The following is a 27,930-nucleotide window of genomic DNA, read 5'->3' on the forward strand; positions in this document are numbered from 1 at the left end:
TGGCAAATGCACCGCCCTTGACCGCAAAGCGCTACAGAGGGTGGTGCGGACAGCCCAGTACATCACTGGGGCAGAGCTCCCTGCCATCCAGGTCCTCTATACCAGGCGGTGTCAGAGGAAGGGCCGGAAAATGGCCAAAGACTCCAGCCATCCAAGCCATAGACTGTTCACTCTGCTACCGTCTGGTTAACGGTACCAGAGAATCGGCTCTCGGACCAACAGGCTCCCAGACAACTTCTACCCCCAAGCTATAAGACTGCTAAATAGCCAGACTGCTAAATAGTCAATTAATGCTACCCAAACTATCTGCACTGACCCTATCTTGCACTGACCCTACGCACACTCACTAGACTATATACACTGAGTGTACAAAACATTAGGAACACCTTCCTATTATTGAGATTCACCTCATTTGCCCTCAGAACAGCCTCAATTTGTCAGGGCATAGACTCTCCAAGGTGTTGAAAGATTTCCACGGGAATGCTGGCCCATTTGACTCCAATGCTTATCACGGTTGTGTCAAGTTGGCTGAATGTCCTTTGGGTGGTGGACCATTCTTGATACACACGGGAAACTGTTGAGCGTGAAAAACCCAGCAGCATTGCAGTTCTTGACACTCAAACCAGTGCGCCTTGCACCTACTACCATACACTGAAGTGGATTTAACAGGTGACATCAATAAGGGATCATAGCATTCACCTGGTCAGTCTATGTCATGGAAAGAACAGGTGTTCCTAATGTTTAATGCACTCAGTGTATACACACCATATACTCACTCACACACACACACTACATTGACACTCCCACACAAACCCACACACATTCACATACAATACATACACACACACACACACACACACACACACACACACACACACACATAACACACACACACGCATACTGACACAACACAAGCACACACACAAAAGTACACATTACACACACACACGCACACACATACACACACACCTTTACACTCATGTGCTGTTGCTACTATGTTCTTTATTTTACTCTTATTATTATCTATCCTGATGACTAGTCACTTTACCCTGCCTTCATGTACATATCTACCTCAAATACCTTATTATTATCTATCCTGATGACTAGTCACTTTACCCTGCCTTCATGTACATATCTACCTCAAATACCTTATTATTATCTATCCTGATGACTAGTCACTTTACCCTGCCTTTATGTACATATCTACCTCAAATACCTTATTATTATCTATCCTGATGCCTAGTCACTTTACCCTGCCTTCATGTACATATCTACCTCAAATACCTTATTATTATCTATCCTGATGCCTAGTCACTTTACCCTGCCTTCATGTACATATCTACCTCAAATACCTTATTATTATCTATCCTGATGACTAGTCACTTTACCCTGCCTTCATGTACATATCTACCTCAAATACCTTATTATTATCTATCCTGATGACTAGTCACTTTACCCTGCCTTTATGTACATATCTACCTCAAATACCTTATTATTATCTATCCTGATGCCTAGTCACTTTACCCTGCCTTCATGTACATATCTACCTCAAATACCTTATTATTATCTATCCTGATGCCTAGTCACTTTACCCTGCCTTCATGTACATATCTACCTCAAATACCTTATTATTATCTATCCTGATGACTAGTCACTTTACCCTGCCTTCATGTACATATCTACCTCAAATACCTTATTATTATCTATCCTGATGACTAGTCACTTTACCCTGCCTTCATGTACATATCTACCTCAAATACCTTATTATTATCTATCCTGATGACTAGTCACTTTACCCTGCCTTCATGTACATATCTACCTCAAATACAGTACCTCATACCTCTGCACATTGATCTGGTACTGGTACTCCCTGTAATAGCTCCATTCTTGTGTATTTTATTTTATTCCTCTTGTGTTACAATTTTATTTTTTCTACACCAGTTGTATTCGGTGCATGTGACAAATACAATTTGATTTTAGTTTGATTTGAAATGGTCAGAACAAAATAGAGGAAGAATAAGACAGTTGAAGCTCTCATCACCTCATCCTCCTCCTCCCCCTCCCATCTCCAGTCTGCTCCATCCCTGCTGTTATCTTCCAGGCTGCCCCCAGTCAAGAGTACAATGGCTTTTTAAACAGGCAGGACTCTGGGGACCCGAGCAGAGGGACATTATTGGCCTCATTTAGCACCCATCATCACGGCGATGGCTCTTCCAGATAGGGCCTGTTATTGCCATGGATACCAGCACATCCCTGCTAAGAAATACCAAGCCTAACATTGCCCCTTATTTCAGGGATTTGTGTGGGCTTTTTGGTTCTTGGTAGTATAGGCTCACTACTGTAGCACACACATACCCTCTCTGGGAGGGCTGTTTGATGTTAAAGAGCAGCTGTAGGTTTAACAGTTTTTTGGATGGTGGATGACCAAGCTTAGCCTTGTCTCTGTCTCTGTCTCTGTCTCTGTCTCTGTCTCTGTCTCTCTCTCTCTGTCTCTCTCTCTGTCTGTCTCTCTCTCTCTCTGTCTGTCTCTCTCTCTCTCTCTCTCTCTCTCTCTCTCTCTCTCTCTCTCTCTCTCTCTCTCTCTCTCTCTCTCTCTCTCTCTCTCGCTCTTTGAGGGATTAGTAGCCTAGAGGCTGTTATACAAGAGTCATGTTATGTTGATGAGGATTAGAGTGGTGATGAGACAGGACAGGAGTCATGTTGATGAGGATTAGAGTGGTGATGAGACAGGACAGGAGTCATGTTGATGAGGATTAGAGTGGTGATGAGACCGGACAGGAGTCATGTTGATGAGGATTAGAGTGGTGATGAGACAGGACAGGAATCATGTTGATGAGGATTAGAGTGGTGATGAGACCGGACAGGAGTCATGTTGATGAGGATTAGAGTGGTGATCAGACGGTAAGCAGGGTGGACTGACATGCCCTCCAACAATACCCAGCACCGTGGAAGATAAGCTCTGCAGACAATAGGGATTGGAATGGGATCGCTGGCTGAATATACATGACACACACACACACACACAAAGATATACATTGACATTTACATTTACGTCATTTAGCAGACGCTCTTATCCAGAGCGACTTACAAATAGGTGCATTCACCTTATAGCCAGTGGGATAACCACTTTACCATTTTTTTTTTTGGGGGTGGGGGGGTAGAAGGATTACTTTATCCTATTCCAGGTATTCCTTAAAGAGGTGGGGTTTCAAATGTCTCCGGAAGGTGGTGAGTGACTCCGCTGTCCTGGCGTCGTGAGGGAGCTTGTTCCACCATTGGGGTGCCAGAGCAGCGAACAGTTTTGACTGGGCTGAGCGGGAACTATGCTTCCGCAGAGATAGGGGAGCCAGCAGGCCAGAGGTGGATGAACGCAGTGCCCTCGTTTGGGTGTAGGGACTGATCAGAGCCTGAAGGTACGGAGGTGCTGTTCCCCTCACAGCTCCGTAGGCAATCACCATGGTCTTGTAGCAGATGCGAGCTTCAACTGGAAGCCAGTGGAGTGTGCGGAGGAGCGGGGTGACGTGAGAGAACTTGGGAAGGTTGAACACCAGACGGGCTGCGGCATTCTGGATGAGTTGTAGGGGTTTAATGGCACAGGCAGGGAGCCCAGCCAACAGCGAGTTGCAGTAATCCAGACGGGAGATGACAAGTGCCTGGATTAGGACCTGTGCCGCTTCCTGTGTAAGGCAGGGTCGTACTCTCCGAATGTTGTAGAGCATGAACCTACAGGATCGGGTCACCGCCTTGATGTTAGCGGAGAACGACAGGGTGTTGTCCAGGGTCACGCCAAGGCTCTTCGCACTCTGGGAGGAGGACACAACGGAGTTGTCAACCGTGATGGCGAGATCATGGAACGGGCAGTCCTTCCCGGGAGGAAGAGCAGCTCCGTCTTGCCGAGGTTCAGCTTGAGGTGGTGATCCGTCATCCATACTGATATGTCTGCCAGACATGCAGAGATGCGATTCGCCACCTGGTTATCAGAAGGGGGAAAGGAGAAGATTAGTTGTGTGTCGTCAGCGTAGCAATGATAGGAGAGGTCATGTGAGGATATGACAGAGCCAAGTGACTTGGTGTATAGAGGGAATAGGAGAGGGCCTAGAACTGAGCCCTGGGGGACACCAGTGGTGAGAGCACGTGGTGCGGAGACAGCTTCTCGCCACGCCACTTGGTAGGAGCGACCGGTCAGGTAGGACGCAATCCAAGAGTGAGCCGCGCCGGAGATGCCCAGCTCGGAGAGGGTGGAGAGGAGGATCTGATGGTTCACAGTATCAAAGGCAGCAGACAGGTCTAGAAGGACAAGAGCAGAGGAGAGAGAGTTATCTTTAGCAGTGCGGAGAGCCTCTGTGACACAGAGAAGAGCAGTCTCAGTTGAATGACCAGTCTTGAAACCTGACTGGTTTGGATCAAGAAGGTCATTCTGAGAGAGATAGCAAGAGAGTTGGCTAAAGACGGCACACTCAATAGTTTTGGAGAGAAAAGAAAGAAGGGATACTGGTCTGTAGTTGTTGACATCAGAGGGATCGAGTGTTGGTTTTTTGAGAAGGGGTGCAACTCTCGCTCTCTTGAAGACGGAAGGGACATAGCCAGCGGTCAAGGATGAGTTGATCAGCGAGGTGAGGTAAGGGAGAAGGTCACCGGAGATGGTCTGGAGAAGAGAGGAGGGGATAGGGTCAAGCGGGCAGGTTGTTGGGCGGCCTGCCGTCACAAGTCGCAAGATTTTACACTCACACACACACACACACACAAACACACACACACACACACACACACACACACACACTACATGAGTAGGAGTCCTAAGTCAGTCATGACTAATGCTGGGTTGTGTCAGTGTTGTGCTGGACCAAATAAGTGACAGGTAATTCCTCAGTGCAGGAACAATATAGTGAGGAGAGAGCCTCATTCTGGTCCCCGCTCATTTTTTAATTGCGTAAAATTTGGTATCCTTTTTTTTTTTTGCAGGCCATCTAATCATTGGTCAAGTAAAAATGTTTTTGAACTCACATTTCACGATCCGACATAATGTCAGGCAACTTTGTAGGCTTTAAATTAGAGATGTAATTGTTCTTCATGGTTTTAGGTCAATTTCTAAGCATTACTGAACGAGGAGCCGTTTGGGAGCCAAATGATCGGCTCTTTTAGGTGAACGGAGCCAAACGATCGGCTCTTTTAGGTGAACGGAGCCAAACGATCGGCTCTTTTAGGTGAACGGAGCCAAACGATCGGTTCTTTTAGGTGAACGGAGCCAAACGATCGGCTCTTTTAGGTGAACGGAGCGAAACGATCGGCTCTTTTAGGTGAACGGAGCCAAACGATCGGCTCTTTTAGGTGAACGGAGCCAAACGATCGGCTCTTTTAGGTGAACGGAGCCAAACGATCGGCTCTTTTAGGTGAACGGAGCCAAACGATCGGCTCTTTTAGGTGAACGGAGCCAAACGATCAGCTCTTTTAGGTGAACGGAGCCAAACGATCGGCTCTTTTAGGTGAACGGAGCCAAACGATCAGCTCTTTTAGGTGAACGGAGCCAAACGATCGGCTCTTTTAGGTGAACGGAGCCAAACGATCAGCTCTTTTAGGTGAACGGAGCCAAACGATCGGCTCTTTTAGGTGAACGGAGCCAAACGATCAGCTCTTTTAGGTGAACGGAGCCAAACGATCGGCTCTTTTAGGTGAACGGAGCCAAACGATCGGCTCTTTTAGGTGAACGGAGCCAAACGATCAGCTCTTTTAGGTGAACGGAGCCAAACGATCGGCTCTTTTAGGTGAACGGAGCCAAACGATCGGCTCTTTTAGGTGAACGGAGCCAAATGATCCGGCTCTTTTAGGTGAACGGAGCCAAACGATCGGCTCTTTTAGGTGAACGGAGCCAAACGATCGGCTCTTTTAGGTGAACGGAGCCAAACGATCGGCTCTTTTAGGTGAACGGAGCCAAATGATTCGGCTCACAGAAAAGACTCGGAATGCCCAACACTAGTAGCCAGTTGATGTGATAACTGTCTTGTGGGTTGACCTAAATACTTTCCCCAAAACCTTCTCAATTAAATGTTAACTGCAAAGTAGGCTTACCTGGCAGAAGTATATCATGAGTAAGTATATAATTTGTATCTGTTATTTGTTATTTGTAAACTTTGCCATGAAACTTTGCCATGAAATTTGTAAACAAGACCAGCACATTAGACTGCACACTAGCTAGACCCGCAATTAAAGAGGAATTACCCTCAAAGATCTAAATGTGTTTGTTTTCTTCCAGACCTACATTTTTTTTTTCATAAATATTATTTTACCAGGTATATTGACACTAAAGTCCCTGGGAAGAGTTGCAGGGGAGAGGTTAAGAGAAGAATATGCCTTTTTGAAAGCTAAAAATAATAATATAACTAGCTCGTGACATGTAGATTTTTTTAAAAAGTAGCTCTCAAGCTAGAAAAGGTTGAAGACCCCCCTTTGCCTTAGAGTCATTCAGCAGTTGTGCTTGAAAAGGGCAACAGTAGCGCAAGAGTTGTTCGGTGTTAAAAAGTAGCCTAAATGGGACATGGAATTCAATGATTGCGTTGTGTTGAAGAACAGGCTGGTGTGGTCGCCCTCAGTGGGAGGTGTGTGCTAATGGTTGAGGTAGGAGACGGTCACTGCTTCTTTACTAAAGACCATGTTGACGGTAACCATGAGAGACGGATAGACTCAGGCATCAGACAATCAACAAACACAACTGGAGAACTGGTCTTGGGAAATGCTCCTCTTGCAGAGCATTCTGTACACACTGCTGTTTGTGTCTTTGTGACTCTTCCAGTAATGGTGTGTGCAGGTGTGTGTGTGTGTGTGTACATGCATTTCGTGTGTGTGTGTGTGTGTGTGTGTGTGTGTGTGTGTCGGTAACAAGGGGGTTGGCTGTGAATCTCCGGGTAATTAATCACAGTCAGTACAGAGGTGTATGGTGGGAATAAAGCCTTGCATCCCTTCCTCAGCTCACCGCCCATCGGCCCTCGTTAACCCTCTGATGATTAACCAGGACCGCCCACGGTCAACCATGGTCAGAACCAGTAGCCTTGGCAGTCTGTGAAGCGTGGTCTTTATACAGCGTCAGCAACTCACATCAGTACTGAAGAATAACACACACCGACACACATACTGGGAGGATTCCACTCACTCTACACACACATACTGGGAGGATTCCACTCACTCTACACACACATACTGGGAAGATTCCACTCACTCTACACACACATACTGGGAGGATTCCACTCACTCTACACACACATACTGGGAGGATTCCACTCACTCTACACACACATACTGGGAGGATTCCACTCACTCTACACACACATACTGGGAGGATTCCACTCACTCTACACACACATACTGGGAGGATTCCACTCACTCTACACACACATACTGGGAGGATTCCACTCACTCTACACACACATACTGGGAAGATTCCACTCACTCTACACACACATACTGGGAGGATTCCACTCACTCTACACACACATACTGGGAGGATTCCACTCACTCTACACACACATACTGGGAGGATTCCACTCACTCTACACACACATACTGGGAGGATTCCACTCACTCTACACACACATACTGGGAGGATTCCACTCACTCTACACACACATACTGGGAGGATTCCACTCACTCTACACACACATACTGGGAGGATTCCACTCACTCTACACACACATACTGGGAGGATTCCACTCACTCTACACACACATACTGGGAGGATTCCACTCACTCTACACACACATACTGGGAGGATTCCACTCACTCTACACACACATACTGGGAGGATTCCACTCACTCTACACACACATACTGGGAGGATTCCACTCACTCTACACACACATACTGGGAGGATTCCACTCACTCTACACACACATACTGGGAGGATTCCACTCACTCTACACACACATACTGGGAGGATTCCACTCACTCTACACACACATACTGGGAGGATTCCACTCACTCTACACACACATACTGGGAGGATTCCACTCACTCTACACACACATACTGGGAGGATTCCACTCACTCTACACACACATACTGGGAGGATTCCACTCACTCTACACACACATACTGGGGAGGATTCCACTCACTCTACACACACATACTGGGAGGATTCCACTCACTCTACACACACATACTGGGAGGATTCCACTCACTCTACACACACATACTGGGAGGATTCCACTCACTCTACACACACACACTGGGAGGATTCCACTCACTCTACACACACATACTGGGAGGATTCCACTCACTCTACACACACATACTTGGAGGAATCCACTCACTCTACACACAAGTACAGTCAGCATTTGTGTTTTTGAGAGATGGATGTATTGTGTTAGTAGTAAATAATGCATTAGTCTCTCTCTCTCTCTCTCTCTCTCTCTCTCTCTCTCTCTCTCTCTCTCTCTGTCTCTCTCTCTCTCTCTCTCTCTCTCGCTCTCTCGCTTGTCTGTGTTCTACCCTGCTGGTTAGATGTTTGAGATGTATTAGTAGACACAGGCAGTGTGAATGTGTGTGAGCAACGTAGGTTACTCTGCATGGATGTGTCTCTTTTACCTTATGAATAATGGAGTGTTTCATATGAGGGGGTTAGGTAAACACTTATGAATACACACTCACGCACACACACACACACACTGTCAAATCATTGTTTCTACATGGTCTAAGCATAGATTAAGTTTTTATTTTCAGCTAGTGGATCCACATACATACATATAATTTTTCCATGTAATATTTAAACATAAACCTATAGACCTGGTCACGTATAAGACAAAGAGACAGGTGATCAGGTAAAGGTAGCTTAGTGGGTAAGAGCGTTGTGCCAGTAACCGAAAGGTTGCTGGTTCTAATCCCCGAGCCGACTAGGTGAAAAATCTGTCGATGTGCCCTTGAGCAAGGCACTTAACCCTAATTGCTTCTGTAAGTCGCTCTGGATAAGAGCGTCTGCTAAATGACTAAAATGTAAATGTAAAGGGAAAATGCCACCTAACCGTCTGTAGAAAAATGCTGCTCTAAGTGTGTGTCCAGTGTTATTCAGTATTACCATAGTAACAATGCAGTAGGACAACTAGGCCTCTCTGCTTCATGCTCCTACTCCTTCAGAAAACATTCTACCATCTCCACCAGTAGAGGCACAGCGGCTCTGCCTCTCTCTCTCCCTCTCTCAGGGCGTCAGTTGACAGTCACCATACCCTAGCTCAAGACCAAAAGTGTAAAAGTAGTCTACAAAAATCATTCCCAGAACCACACATATGTAAAAAATGTATGCATGCATGACTGTAAGTCGCTTTGGATAAAAGCGTCTGCCAAATGGCAAATATTATATATTATTCCAATCCAATCTTTCCGATTAAAATGCAATGGCTGTTTAGCATATTGGTTGGATGCCTTTAGGACCATGCGAAGCATCATTTGGAGAGAAGCTGCCACCCTGTGCGCCTTTCTCTCACTTTAAGAAAGTAGAGAGAGAGACAGTGCCAGACAGTTTGCTTTGCCGGTCAGCCATTTAGGCAGTGTGCCGATTGCTTTGAATTTGATGTCTGCATTTGAACTGGGCCAGCTGTTTTATTCACCGGTTACTTTCACATTGATGTCGGCATAGGCGGTGCATCCAATAGGCTAGGGGAAGATAAGCTTCCCCCAAAGTAAATGTAATTACATTTTCCAAAATTAGCTATATAATCAAAAGACTACACCAGAGAGCATGCTTCGGCCACAGAGGATCATTAGCTTCTTAAAAAAAGTAGCTGTGGATTGTTTTAAGCTCGCAATTTGGGCAGCACTTGAGTTGCAGCGGTCAGTGAAAAGCACTTAAATATATTTGAAAATACAATTTTAGGAAAAACATAGTTTAAAAAGCAAATGGCTATTGCTGAAAAGAGAAGACTGTCTGGGCCGGCAGCCTTGAGAGGGTTAACATGCTTAAATGTCTTACTCACATCGGCCACGGAGAAGGAGAGCCCACAGTCCTTGGTAGCTGGCCGCATCGGTGGCACTGTGTTATCCTCAGAGCGGGCGAAAAAGGTGTTTAGCTTATCTGGAAGGCGGGGGAGTGCCTTGTAGGCATTTCGAAAAGTAGCAGTGGTCCAGTGTTTTCTCAGTGCGAGTGCTACGGTCAATGTGTTGGTAGAATTTCGGTAGGGTTTTCCTACGATAAGCTTTGTTAAAATCCCCGGCTACAATAAATGCGGCCTCAGAATATGTGGTTTCCAGTTTGCATAGAGTCCAGTGTAGTTCTTTGAGGGCCGTCGTGGTGTCGGCTTGAGGGGGAATATACACGGCTGTGACTATAACCGAAGATAATTCTCTTGGGAGGTAAGAGATTGTGGGGTTTCTGTATGTTATCACAATCACACAATGAGTAGTTAATCATGAAGCATACCCCCCTGCCCTTCTTCTTCCCGGAGAGATCTTTATTTCTGTCTATGCGATGAACTGAGAACCCAACTGGCTGTACGGACTCAAACAGTATATCCCGAGAGAGCAATGTTTCCGTGAAACAGAGTATGTTACAATCCCTGATGTCTCTCTGGAAGGAGGTCCTCGCCCTGAGCTCATCAACTTTATTATCCAGAGACTGAACATTAGCGAGTGATATACTTGGAAGCAGTGGGTGGTGTGCACGCCTCCTGAGTCGGACACTTTGCCATACCCTAGGTTTAGCTGAACTGACACCACTGCTCCCCCCCTCCCCCTCCCTCTCCCTCTCCCTCTCCCTCTCCCTCTCCCTCTCCCTCTCCCTCTCGTCTTACAGTAAATGCTCAGTAGATTGTCTTTTACCTCCGATCGGCGAACATGCTGTCTTTAAATTGGATTAAATCCTTAAATCACACAATCAATCATCCACAGCGTACTGTGCCAAGATGGCGGAGGCTGAGTGTGTTTCCTCATCTGTCTTAAAGATGTCTTAAAGATGGCATAGCGGCAGATAGCAGGGCTGCTACATTTACATTTACATGTTAGTCATTTAGCAGACACTCTTATCCAGAGCCATTTACAGTTAGTGCATTCACCTTAAGATAGCTAGGTTGGACAACCACATATCTCAGTCATACACTAGGAAGTAGCTATCAGCAAAGTCAGTGCTAGTAAGTGGGAAAAAAGTCAAGTGTGAGTTCAGGAATGGCAAGGATGTGCTTTTTTAATGTATATAAAGTACCAGTCAAAAGTTTGGACACACCAACTCATTCAAGGGTTTTTCTTTATTTTTTACTATTTTCTACATGACAACAGCAGGCAAGCGGTGTGTGTGTGTCTTCGTACGTGTGTGTGTCAAACACACAAACAACAGGTGTAGACAGTGAAATGAAATGCTTACTTACGGGTGTTTTTACAACAATGAAGAGTTAAAGATCAAGATTTTTAAAGATTTTTAAATGTAAATAGTGACACAAGGAATAAATGCACAGTGATTAACAAATAACAATAATGAGTAAAAATAACATGGCACCAGTAATTGAGGTAGCTATGTACATATACAGTGGGGGAAAAAAAGTATTTAGTCAGCCACCAATTGTGCAAGTTCTCCCACTTAAAAAGATGAGAGAGGCCTGTAATTTTCATCATCGGTACACGTCAACTATGACAGTCAAATTGAGGAAAAAAAATCCAGAAAATCACATTGTAGGATTTTTAATGAATTTATTTGCAAATTATGGTGGAAAATAAGTATTTGGTCACCTACAAACAAGCAAGATTTCTGGCTCTCACAGACCTGTCACTTCTTCTTTAAGAGGCTCCTCTGTCCTCCACTCGTTACCTGTATTAATGGCACCTGTTTGAACTTGTTATCAGTATAAAAGACACCTGTCCACAACCTCAAACAGTCACACTCCAAACTCCACTATGGCCAAGACCAAAGAGCTGTCAAAGGACACCAGAAACAAAATTGTAGACCTGCACCAGGCTGGGAAGACTGAATCTGCAATAGGTAAACAGCTTGGTTTGAAGAAATCAACTGTGGGAGCAATTATTAGGAAATGGAAGACATACAAGACCACTGATAATCTCCCTCGATCTGGGGCTCCACGCAAGATCTCACCCCGTGGGGTCAAAATGATCACAAGAACGGTGAGCAAAAATCCCAGAACCACACGGGGGGACCTAGTGAATGACCTGCAGAGAGCTGGGACCAAAGTAACAAAGCCTACTATCAGTAATACACTACGCCGCCAGGGACTCAAATCCTGCAGTGCCAGACGTGTCCCCCTGCTTAAGCCAGTACATGTCCAGGCCCGTCTGAAGTTTGCTAGAGTGCATTTTGATGATCCAGAAGAGGATTGGGAGAATGTCATATGGTCAGATGAAACCAAAATATAACTTTTTGGTAAAAACTCAACTCGTCATGTTTGAAGGACAAAGAATGCTGAGTTGCATCCAAAGAACACCATACCTACTGTGAAGCATGGGGGTGGAAACATCATGCTTTGGGGCTGTTTTTCTGCAAAGGGACCAGGACGACTGATCCGTGTAAAGGAAAGAATGAATGGGGCCATGTATCGTGAGATTTTGAGTGAAACCCTCCTTCCATCAGCAAGGGCATTGAAGATGAAACGTGGCTGGGTCTTTCAGCATGACAATGATCCCAAACACACCGCCCGGGCAACGAAGGAGTGGCTTCGTAAGAACCATTTCAAGGTCCTGGAGTGGCCTAGCCAGTCTCCAGATCTCAACCCCATAGAAAATCTTTGGAGGGAGTTGAAATTCTGTGTTGCCCAGCGACAGCCCCAAAACATCACTGCTCTAGAGGAGATCTGCATGGAGGAATGGGCCAAAATACCAGCAACAGTGTGTGAAAACCTTGTGAAGACTTACAGAAAACGTTTGACCTGTGTCATTGCCAACAAAGGGTATATAACAAAGTATTGAGAAACTTTTGTTATTGACCAAATACTTATTTTCCACCATCATATGCCAATAAATTCATTAAAAATCCTACAATGTGATTTTCTGGATTTTTTTTTCTCATTTTGTCTGTCATAGTTGACGTGTACCTATGATGAAAATTACAGGTCTCTCTCATCTTTTTAAGTGGGAGAACTTGCACAATTGGTGGCTGACTAAATACTTTTTTTCCCCACTGTATGTGATGAGTGTGAATGTGTCAGCGTTTGCTTAGGCGTCACGCGCCGCTGAAACGTGGATATCGCGCCATGCCGCTGTGGGTACACCCTCACACACACCTTGGAGGAAATGAGTTTGGCTGGCGTGTGTGGATGGTGGTCAGGTTATATGTCATAGTGTTGGCCAGCGTGGTGAAAGGAGATCCACATGGGCCAGATCTACACCGTCACTACTCTTGTCAGATGGTCATCTCTCTGTATTACTGTGTGTATTTACTCATATGTGTGTGTTCCATAATCTTGTGCCCTACTTTACCCAGCCCTAGTATCCCTCTAACCTTTCAAAGTGGCAAATTGCTTCAGAACTTCTCTAATAAAAAATCTATGAAAACATAGACGGATTAAAAGGTTTAATTCAGGTTGGTTGGATATTATTACTGATTAAACATTTCCCAGTGTGTATTCCTGGGGGAGATATTCACTTAAAGCTACGCTAGCTCAGCTATCCCGCTCCACATTACCTGATTACCTCTCCCACCTGATTACCTGTCTTGCCCTGGAAAAAACTGAACATAGGAACTCAGTCTGGCGTATTCAAATGAGCCCGTCCCGACGCATTCTTCTTCTTCAGTTTGGGGAAATCAAGCCTTTTCCCTACTGGGTGAAATGAAGCGACTTCGAAACATGACTTTGGATATGGTAATTCAGAATATACCTGTGAATATAGCCCCAATATCCTTAAAATTATGACAGGACTTTTGACAGGTGAATTTGGAGAAGTTTTATGAAACTGAATCGAACTTGCAGAAGTTTCAAAGTGATGACAGGGTGTTTTTCCCTGGTCTACGACAGTCACCATATTAGGGAGTATGATGGAAACAGTCACTCGTGGCTCCAAGCAAAGTTGGCATGTGTTTAAGTTGGTAACTCTTCACTGCATCCAAAGAGGCATAGACCTCACAGAAGAGCTTGAATGTTTTGACCCCCATGATATTTCTGGTTGAGGAGTTAGTGGTCTGGTCTGTGTGTTTGTTTGGTAAAAATAGTCTTTGTTTCACAGTCTGTACCTCTCAGCAGATAATACTAAAGTAGTAGAGGGGGAATGGAGAGAAAGGTCAAGTGACGGGGGTGGGGGTCATAATGCCCCTCTCTGTGAGGGACGAGGGGGGTGACCTTTGAAGGCATGACATGGTTCGGTCTTTCAGGAGCGCCATGCCATTGTTGTGGGGAGCAGACTGTGCAGGCGAATGGTTTGAGATGCTACAGCGGGAAACAGGCAGCCAGTCAGACAGGAAGGCAGGCAATCTGACAGGAAGTGTGACATGTGAATGGGATTCCTGGTCTCAATGCAAGCCACCATGTTGGCCAATGGTTCTACTGAAGGAAAGGTCTTGTTGACTAGCATCTAGGACTCTGGTGGTCAGCCCTGATCCTCATGGAGAGAGGCAGTGTGTGCAGACCAGGGCTTCATAGTGTAGAAAAAGCCTGCACACCCAGTAGCTAGGTCGTCTTCTATCCCTCATCCCTCCCTCCACCAATCATTTTCTCCTTCCACTCCTTTTAATCAACAACTTTTTCTGATGTACATTCCTTGTGTTTAAGACCATAAACCCACGAGGGTTGATAACCGAAGTCAGAAACACACACATTTCTCAACATTTTTTTTTGCCAACTGCTTCTCAAGGCCTTTCAGTGGAACAAAGAGGCCTTTCATTAGCTATGCTAATCTGAGCACACACACTCTCTCACACGCAAATACACACACACGAATGCAGACACACACTCTGACACGCATATACACACACATACTCACTCTCTCTCACTCTCTCTCTCAAACAGAGGATGCAACAGTGTTTCTCCTGCCTCAATCATTCTCTTTAGTGTTTGCTTTTGTCTTTCTCTATAAACCAGGGTTTCATCCTGGTCCTTGCCACTTGAGAGGGTTAATGTGCTCTGTATTCTTGTGTGTCTGACCCCTATACTATTCTATCCTACGTATTCTTCAGATAGGCTACATATTCTATCCACATACTGTCCATAATGTCTATATATCCGATCACATATATACTAAGAAAAAATATAAACGCTACATGTAAAGTGTTGGTCCCATGTTTCATAAGCTGAAATAAAAGATCCCAGAAATGTTCTATATGCACAAAAAGCTTATTTCTCTCAAATGTTGTGCACAGATTTGTTTACATCGCTGTTATTGAGCATTTCTTCTTTGCCAAGATAAACCATCCACCTGACAGATGTGACATATCAAAAAGCTGATTAAACAGCATGATCATTACACAGGTGCACCTTGTGATAGGGTACAATAAAAGGCCACTCTAAAATGTGCAGTTTTGTCACACAACACAATGCCACAGATGTCTCATATTTTGAGGGAGCGTGTAATTGGCATGCTGAGTGCAGGAATGTCCACCAGAGCTATTGCCAGAGAATTTAATGTTAATTTCTCTACCATAAGCTGCCTCCAACGTCATTTTAGAGTATGTCCAACCAGCCTCACAACCGCAGACCACGTGTAACCATGCCAGCCCAGGACCTCCACATCCGGCTTCTTCACCTGCGGGATGAGACCAGCCACCAGACAGCAGATGAAATTGTGGGTTTGCATAACTGACGTCCTCTTGCATAGTTGTGCACCGGGGCCTCCCACTCCTCTTTCTATTCTGGTTAGAGCCTGTTTGCACTGTTCTGTGAAGGGAGTAGTACACAGCATTGTACAAGATCTTCAGTTTCTTGGCAATTTCTCGCATGGAATAGCCTTCATTTCATTTCTCAGAACAAGAATAGACTGACGAGTTTCAGAAGAAAGTTATTTGTTTCTGGCCATTTTGAGTCAGTAATCAAACCCACAATTGCTGATGATACTCAACTAGTCTCAAGAAGGCCAGTTTTATTGCTTCTTATAATCAGCACACCAGTTTTCAGGGTTTTCTAATGATCAATTAGCCTTTTAAAATGATAAACTTGGATTAGCAAACACAACGTGCCATTGGAACACAGGACTGATGGTTGCTGATAATGTTCCTCTGTACGCCTATGTACAGTTGAAGTCGGAAGTTTACATACACCATAGCCAAATACATTTAAACTCAGTTTTTCACAATTCCTGACATTTAATCCTAGTAAAACTTCCCTGTCTTAGGTCAGTTAGGATCACCACTTTATTTTAAGAATGTAAAATGTCAGAATAATAGTAGAGAGAATGATTTATTTTAGCTTTTATTTCTTTCATCACATTCCAATTGGGTCAGACGTTTACATACACTCAATTAGTATTTGGTAGCATTGCCTTTAAATTGTTTAACTTGGGTCAAACGTTTCAGGTAGCCTTCCACAAGCTTCCCACAATAAGTTGGGTGAGTTTTGACCCATTCCTCCTGACAGAGCTGGTGTAACTGAGTCAGGTTTTTAAGCCTCCTTCCTCGCACACTCTTTTTCAGTTCTGCCCATAAATGTTCTATAGGATTGAGGTCAGGGCTTTGTGATGGCCACTCCAATACCTTGACTTTGTTGTCCTTAAGCCATTTTGCCACAACTTTGGAAGTATGCTTGGGGTCATTGTCCATTTGGAAGACCCATTTGCGACCAAGTTTTAACTTCCTGACTGATTGCTTCAATATATCCACATAATTTTCCTTCCTCATGATGCCATCTTTTTGTGAAGTGCACCAGTCCCTCCTGCAGCAAAGCACCCCCACAGCATGATGCTGCCACCCCTGTGCTTCACGGTTGGGATGGTGTTCTACGGCTTGCAAGCGACCCCCTTTTTCCTCCAAACATAACGATGGTCATTATGGCCAAACAGTTCTATTTTTGTTTCACCAGATCAGAGGACATTTCTCCAAAAAGTACAATCTTTGTCCCCATGTGCAGTTGCAAACCGTAGTCTGGCTTTTTTATGGCGGTTTTGGAGCTGTGGCTTCTTCCTTGCTGAGCGGCCTTTCAGGTTATGTTAATATAGGACTTGTTTTACTGTGGATATATATATTTTTGTACCTGTTTCCTCCAGCATCTTCACAAGGTCCTTTGCTGTTGTTCTGGGATTGATTTGTACTTTTCGCACCAAAGTACGTTCATCTCTAGGAGACAGAACGCGTGTCCTTCCTGAGCGGTATGACGGCTGCGTGGTCCCATGGTGTTTATACTTGCGTACTATTGTTTGTACAGATGAACGTGGTACCTTCAGGCCTTTGGAAATTGCTCCCAAGGATGAACCAGACTTGTGGAGGTCTACAATTTTTTTTCCTGAGGTCTTGGTTGATTACTTTTGATTTTCCCATGTCAAGCAAAGAGGCACTGAGTTTGAAGGTAGGCTTTGAAATACATCCACAGGTACACCTCCAATTGACTCAAATTATGTCAATTAGCCTATAGCTTCTATAGACATGACATCATTTTCTGGAATTTTCCAAGCTGTTTAAAGGCACAGTCAACTTAGTGCATGTAAACTTCTGACCCACTGGAATTGTGATACAGTGAAGGAGACTGGAGAAGGTCTATATGGAGGAGTGGGCCAAAATCCCTGCTGCAGTGTGTGCAAACCTGGTCAAGACCTACAGGAAACGTATGATCTCTGTAATTGCAAACAAAGGTTTCTGTACCAAATATTAAGTTCTGCTTTTCTGAAGTATCAAATACTTACAGTGGGGGAAAAAAGTATTTAGTCAGCCACCAATTGTGCAAGTTCTCCCACTTAAAAAGAGATGAGAGAGGCCTGTAATTTTCATCATAGGTACACGTCAACTATGACAGACAAAATGAGGAAAAAAAATCCAGAAAATCACATTGTAGGATTTTTTAATGAATTTATTTGCAAATTATGGTGGAAAATAAGTATTTGGTCAATAACAAACGTTTCTCAATACTTTGTTATATACCCTTTGTTGGCAATGACACAGGTCAAACGTTTCCTGTAAGTCTTCACAAGGTTTTCACACACTGTTGCTGGTATTTTGGCCCATTCCTCCATGCAGATCTCCTCTAGAGCAGTGATGTTTTGGGGCTGTCGCTGGGCAACACGGACTTTCAACTCCCTCCAAAGATTTTCTATGGGGTTGAGATCTGGAGACTGGCTAGGCCACTCCAGGACCTTGAAATGCTTCTTACGAAGCCACTCCTTCGTTGCCCGGGCGGTGAGTTTGGGATCATTGTCATGCTGAAAGACTCAGCCACGTTTCATCTTCAATGCCCTTGCTGATGGAAGAAGGTTTTCACTCAAAATCTCACGATACATGGCCCCATTCATTCTTTCCTTTACACGGATCAGTCGTCCTGGTCCCTTTGCAGAAAAACAGCCCCAAAGCATGATGTTTCCACCCCCATGCTTCACAGTAGGTATGGTGTTCTTTGGATGCAACTCAGCATTCTTTGTCCTCCAAACACGACGAGTTGAGTTTTTACCAAAAAGTTCTATTTTGGTTTCATCTGACCATATGACATTCTCCCAATCTTCTTCTGGATCATCCAAATGCACTCTAGCAAACCTCAGGATTTGAGTCCCTGGCGGCGTAGTGTATTACTGATGGTAGGCTTTGTTACTTTGGTCCCAGCTCTCTGCAGGTCATTCACTAGGTCCCCCTGTGTGTTTCTGGGATTTTTGCTCACCGTTCTTGTGATCATTTTGACCCCACGGGGTGAGATCTTGCGTGGAGCCCCAGATCGAGGGAGATTATCAGTGGTCTTGTATGTCTTCCATTTCCTAATAATTGCTCCCACAGTTGATTTCTTCAAACCAAGCTGCTTACCTATTGCAGATTCAGTCTTCCCAGCCTGGTGCAGGTCTACAATTTTGTTTCTGGTGTCCTTTGACAGCTCTTTGGTCTTGGCCATAGTGGAGTTTGGAGTGTGACTGTTTGAGGTTGTGGACAGGTGTCTTTTATACTGATAACAAGTTCAAACAGGTGCCATTAATACAGGTAACGAGTGGAGGACAGAGGAGCCTCTTAAAGAAGAAGTTACAGGTCTGTGAGAGCCAGAAATCTTGCTTGTTTGTAGGTGACCAAATACTTATTTTCCACCATAATTTGCAAATAAATGTATTAAAAATCCTACAATGTGATTTTCTGTTTTTTTTCCCTCAATTTGTCAGTCATAGTTTACGTGTACCTATGATGAAAATTACAGGCCTCTCTCATCTTTTTAAGTGGGAGAATTTGCACAATTGGTGGCTGACTAAATACTTTTTTCCCCCACTGTATATATACTCCGGACTCCGACATTGCTCGTCCTAATATTTCTATATTTCTTAATTTCATTATTTTACTTTTAGATTTGTGTTTATTGTTGTGTATTGTTAGATATTACTGCACCGTTGGAGCTAGGAACACAAACGTTTCTGCTAAATATGTGTATGCAACCAATAACATTTTATTTTATTTTGAACTTCCTCCACACTTCCCAAGGCCGTTTGTTGTTTCTCCTCTCCTCTCCTCTCCTCTCCTCTCCTCTCCTCTCCTCTCCTCTCCTCTCCTCTCCTCTCCTCTCCTCTCCTCTCCTCTCCTCTCCTCTCCTCTCCTCTCCTCTCAGTCTATGATCGCTGTCACCTCTGACCCCCCTGTTCCTACAGTAGCCACCGGAATTGTGTGCATTTCAAGTGTCAATAGAAACACTTTACCTGAACCCAGCCCAGCCCACTCACTCAACTGTGTTTGCATCTGCAGGCCTTTTCCAAATAAGGGGTTTTTCAAAAGCTTTGTTTTGATTGTTTGGTACTGGTGAATGATATAATAAAATGGTGGATATATTAGCAGGGATAGAAGGCCATCATTTCCTCATGCTAAAGAGCACTGAATTCTATAGAACAGTCAAATGTATAATGTTCAATACTAACGCTCTAGAATACATTCCTGTTTAGCAAGCTGCTCTAGTTGTCATCTTTATGCCTCCAGCTAAATATTGTGTGTTTTCCATCTAACTTCCAATTCATATAGACACATACACACACACACACATGTTCTCTGGAGTGATGAATCACGCTTCACCATCTGGCAGTCCGACGGACGAATCTGGGTTTGGCGGATCCCAGGAGAACGCTACCTGCCCGAATGCATAGTGCCAACTGTAAAATTTGGTGGAGGAGGAATCTGGGGCTGTTTTTAATGGTTCGGGCTAGGCCCCTTAGTTCCAGTGAAGGGAAATCTTAAAGCAAGTCCCCGCAGCAAATTTCCAACATCTAGTGGAAAGCCTTCCCAGAAGAGTGGAGGCTGTTATAGCAGCAAAGGGGGGACCAACTCCATATTAATGCCCATGATTTTGGAATGAGAAGTTTGACGAGCAGGTGTCCACATACTTTTGATCGTGTAGTGTATTTGCCCAATCTAACAGCACACCAGAGGACAGAGAGTGACCAATCGAAAAGCACGTCACTGGAAAGGACAAAGGATTACCCAATCAAATTACACCTTGCAGCATATGTTGCACTGTAGCACCACATCAGAGAGGGTTAATGTGGACTAAATGGTGTTGATGTCTGTTCTCCAAACTAAACACACTTCATGCTATTCAGTTACAGTTAATCACCAGAAAATCGATTACTCTTTAATGTGATACACACACACACACACACACACACACACACACACACATACACACTCTCTCTCTCTCTCTCTCTCTCTCTGTCTTTATATCACAGTCTAGTCATTAGAGTCAGTTACTACGTGTTAGAGAATGTTGTTTACCACCATGAGATGAACCACAGAACGAATCAACCTACCGCCTTCATCTATTAACATGATCTACAAGGTCGATAGAGCCTGCTGGGATAATTTCTATAGGAAAGTGATTGTGTGTGTCTGTGTGTGTGTGTCTGACCGTCTGTGTGTGTGTGTGTGTGTGTCTGTGTCCGTGTATGTGTGTGTGTGTTTGTGTGAATTAAAATCCCCCTCATCCAACCTCACACTCCTCCATTTTGAATGAAGCCGGTGGTTAAAAATGGTGTTCTTTACACATGTAATTATGTCTTTATTGATTTGTCAGCATCTCTGCCAGGGAATGGTACCTCTTGAAATAGCTCCTGCTATGATAACTTGTCTCTATTACAATCACCAGAGGAAGTCATTAGACGCCCTTAGGGAATGTGAGGACAGGAGTGTGTGTGTGTGTGTGTGTGTGTGCATGTGCGTGTGTGTGTGTGAATATGTGGTGTTAATACAACATATATTTTCTCTGATGGCTCTGCTGTCTTCGATGTGGGGGACGAGGGGAAACTTGATCTTGTATTGAAAGATGGCTGACTTTTTTTCTCTCTCGCTCTCTCTCTGTCTCTCTCTGTCTCTCTCTCTCTGTATCTCACTCACTCTCTCTCTCCCTCACTCTCTATCTATCCCTCTCTCTCTCTCTGTATCTCACTCTCTCTCACTCACTCTGTCTCTCTTTCTCTTGCTCTCTATCTGACTCTCTCTCACTCTGTTCTCCCTTTTCTCTCTCTCTCACTCTCACTCTCCCTCTCTCTGTCCCTCTCTCTCTCTCTCTCTGTCTCTCAGGCTGCTAGGTCTGGTGGAAGATGAGGCCTCCTATCCCTCTCCTGATTCTGCTGTACGTCACCCTGTCCCTCAGCATGAAGACAGTCTCCAAGAGAGGCTCAGGTATATACACATAACTTCCTCTTCCTCTATCTACTTTCTGTTTCCTGTGGCCCCCTGTGTTGGGAGATTGGGCGTTGTGTTTTGTCTCTGTGTGTGTGTGTCTCCTCTGGCCTTGATAAAAGACATGGAGCTGAAGTAATTAAGGGCATTCCCTTTCCCCATTTCTCTGTCTGAGTCAATCTTATTCACTAGATGTCTGATGAGGTTTTTAAATGTGGACTTGACATTTTTGGTGAATGGATGGAGCATGATTACCTGCCTGCTATCTGAATTTTAAACATGACTGATATACTGAATTACACATTACACAAGTACTGAGTTGACCGGCTGTGGTCAGACGAGTGTAAAATTTGCTACACTGCAGTGTGTGTGGGGGTTATCTCTTTCTTGAGTTATTGATATGTTCCCTTCATCGATTGCGTTTGTGTCTGCGTGTGTCTGTGATAAGGCTTACGTGACATTAGCATTTCTAGGTATTTAGTGTGTGTGTGTGTGTGTGTGTGTGTGGAATTTTGGAAACTTGTTTTTAGTTATTTTATTATGTCTTTGTTAAACGTAAAACTCAATAGTTGGAAGAGTTACAGAGTTAATCGCAAATGATGTCATTGATTAGATGCTTTTAAAATTAATTAGGCACGTTTTTCTTAAACCATATGGTCTTTCCCCTAGAAACTCAAGGATAATATGGACACATGAATGTACAAAACATTAAGAACACCTGCTCTTTCTATGACATAGACTGACCAGGTGAATGCTATGATCCCTTATTGATGTCACTTGTTAAATCCACATCAATCAGTGTAGATGAAGGGGAGACAGGTTAACAAAGTATGTTTATGCCTTGAAACATGGATTGTGTATGTTTTTTGTTGTTGACATTTACATTTTAGAAGACACTCTTATCCAGAAAGACTTACAGTAGAAATTAGGGTTAAGTGCCTTGCTCAAGGGCACACCAATAAAATATTTAAGTGCCTTTGAACGGAGTATGGGGTAGATGCCAGGCGAATCGGTTTGTTTCAAGAACTGCAACGCTGCTGGGTTTTTCACGCTCAACAGTTTCCCATGTATATCAAGAATGGTCCACCACCCAAAGGACATCCAGCCAACTTGACACAACTGTGGAAAGCATTGGAGTGAACATGGGCCAGCATCCCTGTGAAACGTGTTAGACACCTTGTAGAGTCCATTCCCCGACGAATTGAGGCTGTTCTGAGGGCAAAAGGGGGTGCACCTCAATATTAGGAAGGTGTTCTTAATGTTTTGTACACTCAGTGTATAAAGATGAAGAAAAACAAGTATATTTTATATGAATACTTTTTTCTAAGTTATTCAAGTTTAAATTACCAAACAAAGATTGTAGCCCAACAGAAAATTCCAGTAACTTTTGTAAGTTACTGTTAGTTTTGCAACCAGTCAATGGTCATGTTGTGTCACACCTGCAGTTTGGTTACTTAGTGGTCCTCTACACTCCCTTTCTCTGTCATCTCACACTTTACGGATGGAGACAGCCTCACATCAACTGGGTTATTGTGTGCATTTAGCTACGAAGGTAGGCACAAAAATACATATGGAACTGATTCATACAGCAGTCATCTCGCTCAGGAACTCAATAGAATAGACCAAGAGGAAAATCTTGCACACACACACACACACACACACCAACCTCCCTCCCTTTCTTTTTATTAACCTGCTTTTTCATTTGTCACCTTCTTCTCACCCTCTCTTTTTCCCTCTTCTCACTCCCTCTCTTTTTCCCTCATCTCACTCTCTCTCTTTTTCCCTCCTCCCCCTCCTCTCATCAAACCATGGTCCTGTGACTGTTGTCTGTCTGTCAGACTGGCCGGTGGTGATGACCAGACCTGGGTTCAAATACATGTGTATTTCAGTATGGTATTTAAAATACTTTTTTCTGTTATTGGAGTATTTTCAAATGCACAGCCCAAAACAAGTGCTTTTATTTGAGTATTTGAAGAGTGTTTTCAAATACTTATTTCTAATACTATTTTGAAATACCTGGGTTAAATGCACGGGAGTATGTTTGAGTCAGTGTATTTGAGTATTTTCAAATACTTTGTAGGTGTATTTTCAAATACATTAAAATATTAAACTACTTGTCTTTACAAATAAAATATATCTGAATATTTACTTCAAATGTACAGTGCATTCGGAAAGTATTCAGACTCCTTGACCTTTTCCACATTTTCTTACGTTACAGCCTTATTCTAAAATGGATTAAATAAATAAAAATGTCCTCATCAATCTACACACAATACCCCATAATGACAAAGCGAAAACAGGTTTTTAGAAATGTTTGCAAATGTATTAAAAATAAAAAACTGAAATACCTTATTCACATAAGTATTCAGAACCTTTGCTATGAGATTCGAAATTGAGCTCAGGTGCATCCTGTTTCCATTGATCATCCTTGAGATGTTTCTACAACTTGATTGGAGTCCACCTGTGGTAAATTCAAATGATTGGGCACACACCTGTCTATATAAGTTCTCACAGTTGACAGTGCATGTCAGAGCAAAAACCAAGCCATGAGTTCGAAGGAATCGTCTGTAGAGCTCCGAGACAAGATTGTGTCGAGGCACAGATCTGGGGAAGGGTACCAAAACATTTCTGCAGCATTGAAGGTCCCCAAGAACACAGTGGCCTCCATCATTCTTACATGAAAGAAGTTTGGAGCCACCAAGACTCTTCCTAGAGCTGGCCACCCGGCCAAACTGAGCAATCGTGGGAGAAGGGCCTTGGTCAGGGAGGTGACCAAGAACCTGATGGTCACTCTGACAGAGCTCCAGAGTTCCTCTGTGGTGATGGGAGAACCTTCCAGAAGGACAACCATCTCTGCAGCACTCCACCAATCAGGCCTTTATGGTAGTGGCCAGACGGAAGCCACTCCTCAGTAAAAGGCACATGACAGCCCGCTTGGAGTTTGCTAAAAGGTACCTACAGGTCTCACAGACCATGAGAAACAAGATTCTCTAGTCTGATGAAACCAAGATTGAACTCTTTGGCCTGAATATCAAGCATCACGTCTGAAGGAAACCTGGTGAAGCATGGTGGTGGCAGCATCATGCTGTGGGGATGTTTTTCAGCGGCAGGGACTGGGAGACTAGTCAGGATCGAAGGAAAGATGAACGGCACAAAGTACAGAGAGATCCCTGATAAAAACCTGCTTCAGAGCGCTCAGGACCTAAGACTGGGGCGAAGGTTCACTTTCCAACAGGACAACGACCCTAAGCACACAGCCAAGACAGCGCAGGAGTGGCTTCGGGACAAGTCTGAATGTCCTTAAATGGCCCAGGCGGAGCCCGGACTTGAACCGAATCGAACATCTCTGGAGAGACCTGAAAATAGCTGTGCAGCGACGCTCCCCATCCAACCTGACAGAGCTTGAGAGGATCTGAAGAATGGGAGAAACTCCCCAAATACAGGTGTGCCAATCTTGTAGCATCATACCCAATAAGAATCAAGGCTGTAATCGCTGCCAAAGGTGCTTCAAGAAAGTACTGAGTAAAGGGTCTGAATACTTACGTAAATGTGATATTTCCGTTTTTTATCAATATTTTTGCTAAAATTACAAATAAGCAGCTTTTGTTTTGTCATTATGGGGTATTGTGTGTAGATAGATCAGGTAAAAAACAACAACAATTGAATCCATTTTAGAATAAGGATGTAAGATAAAACTTAGAGCTGAATAGGTGAAAAATCTGTCGATGTGCCCTTGAGCAAGGCACTTAACCCTAATTGCTCCTGTAAGTTGCTCTGGATAAGAGCGTCTGCTAAATGACTAAAATGTAAAATGTAAAAAGTCAAGGGGTCTGAATACTTTCCGAATGCACTGTATATGACAGTAATTGAGATATTTGAAATGGTATTTGAACCCAGGTGATGACGTGCTGTAGTGTAGTAGATTAAGCCTCTGTTTGGTTAATGTTCTCTCTTTCAAAGGTCATGGACATCTGTTTTCCTGTACAGTGCCTTGCAAAAGTATTCATCCCCCTTGGCGTTTTTCCTATTTTGTTGCATTACAACCTGTAATGAAAAGTGAAATGAAAAAAATAACTTGATTCAAAAAATTCGAAATGATAAATAACGGTGGTGCGTGCATATGTATTCACCCCCTTTGCTATGAAGTCCCTAAATAAGATCTGGTGCAACCAATTACTTTCAGAAGTCACATAATTAGTAAAATAAGTCCACCTGTGTGCAATCTAAGTGTCACATGATCTCAGTATATATACACCTGTTCTGAAAGGCCCCAGAGTCTGCAACACCATTAAGCAAGGGGCACCACCAAGCAAGCGGCACCATGAAGACCAAGTGTAACAGTTTTGCTTGAACCAGGGACCCTCTGCACACATCGACAACAGTCACCCTCGAAGCACCGTTACCCGTTGCTCCACAAAAGCCGCGGCCCTTGCAGAGCAAGGGAAACAACTACTTCACTGTCTCCGAGCGAGTGACGTCACCGATTGAAATGCTACTAGCGCGCACCGCTAACTAGCTAGCCATTTCACACCGGTTACACTTACCCCCCTTTTGACCACCTCCTTTTCCGCAGCAACCAGTGATCCGGGTCAACAGCATCAATGTAACAGTGTTGCTTCCGTCCCTCTCCTCGCCCCTACCTGGGCTTGAACCAGGGACCCTCTGCACACATCGTCAACAGTCACCCTGGAAGCACCGTTACCCGTCGCTCCACAAAAGCCGTGGCCCTTGCAGAGCAAGGGAAACATCTACTTCAAGGTCTCAGAGCGAGTGACATCACCGATTGAAATGCTACTAGGGCGCACCGCTAACTAGCTAGCTATTTCACACGGTTACACAAGGAGCTCTCCAAACAGGTCAGGGACAAAGTTGTGGAGAAGTACAGATCAGAGTTGGGTTATAAAAGAATATCCGAAACTTTGAACATCCCACGGAGCACCATTAAATCCATTATTCAAAAATGGAAAGAATATGTCACCACAACAAACCTGCCAAGAGAGGGCCGCCCACCAAAACTCACGGACCAGGCAAGGAGGCCATTAATCAGAGGCAACAACGAGACCAACGATAACCCTGAAGGAGCTGCAAAGCTCCACAGCGGAGATTGGAGTATCTGTCCATAGGACCACTTTAAGCCGTACACTCCACAGAGCTGGGCTTTACTGAAGAGTGGCCAGAAAAAAGCCATTGCTTAAAGAAAAAAATAAACAAACACGTTTGGTGTTCGCAAAAAGGCATGTGGGAGACTCCCCAAACATATGGAAGAAGGTACTCTGGCTTTTTGGCCATCAAGGAAAACGCTATGTCTGGCGCAAACCCAACACTTCTCATCACCCCGAGAACACCATCCACGCAGTGAAGCATGGTGGTGGCAGCATCATGCTGTGGGGATGTTTTTCATCAGCAGGTACTGGGAAACTGGTCAGAATTGAAGGAATGATGGATGGCGCTAAATACAGGGAAATTCTTGAGGGAAACCTGTTTCAGTCTTCCAGAGATTTGAGACTGGGACGGAGGTTCACCTTCCAACAGGACAATGACCCTAAGCATACTGCTAAAGCAACACTCAAGTGGTTTAAGGGGAAACATTTAAATGTCTTGTAATGGCCTAGTCAAAGCCCAGACCTCAATCCAGTTGAGAATCTGTGGTATTACTTAAAGATTGCTGTACACCAGCGGAACCATCCAACTTGAAGGAGCTGGAGCAGTTTTGCCTTGAAGAATGGGCAAAAATCCCAGTGGCTAGATGTGCCAAGCTTATAGAAACATACCCCAAGAGACTTGCAGCTGTAATTGCTGCAAAAGGTGGCTCTACAAAGTTTTTGGTCTTATTTCTTGTATAAAAAAATATTTTGCATCTTCAAAGTGGTAGGCATGTTGTGTAAATCAAATGATACAAACCCCCCAAAAACCATTTTAATTCCAGGTTGTGAGGCAACAAAATAGGAAAAATGCCAAGGGGGGTGAATACTTTCGCAAGCTACTGTAGTGTAGGTAAATGAGTTTGAGCACAGTGGACTCTCACAGCTGCAATTAAAGACACACACACACACAAACAGATGCATCCACACAGAGAGAGACACACACACACACAGACAGACTTCTACTTTACTCCTCAAGTGTAAAGGCCGTTCTCGCTTGTCGGTTTTCTCGACTTAAATCAGATTCCACTCCAAGTAAGAGACAGGGAGGGTTTGAGAAAAACAGAGTGAGAGAATAAACAGTTATATTGTGTTTCCATTGTTGTAATAACA

At 44.1% G+C, this 27,930-nt stretch overlaps 1 protein-coding gene across 1 annotated transcript in view; it reads left to right on the forward strand.

Moving 5' to 3' along the window:
• Positions 1–27,930, forward strand: part of LOC121536522 (interleukin-1 receptor accessory protein-like 1) — a 401,955-nt gene that overhangs the window by 35,156 nt on the left and 338,869 nt on the right. The window contains exon 2 of the mRNA XM_041843855.2: positions 21,575–21,676. Coding sequence (XP_041699789.2) covers positions 21,595–21,676 — 82 coding nt within the window. The 5' untranslated portion in view covers positions 21,575–21,594. The remainder of the gene's footprint in view (positions 1–21,574; positions 21,677–27,930) is intronic.

The sequence above is a fragment of the Coregonus clupeaformis genome, chromosome 23 (assembly GCF_020615455.1).
Source record: "Coregonus clupeaformis isolate EN_2021a chromosome 23, ASM2061545v1, whole genome shotgun sequence".
In the NCBI taxonomy this organism is placed as follows: Eukaryota; Metazoa; Chordata; class Actinopteri; order Salmoniformes; family Salmonidae; genus Coregonus; species Coregonus clupeaformis.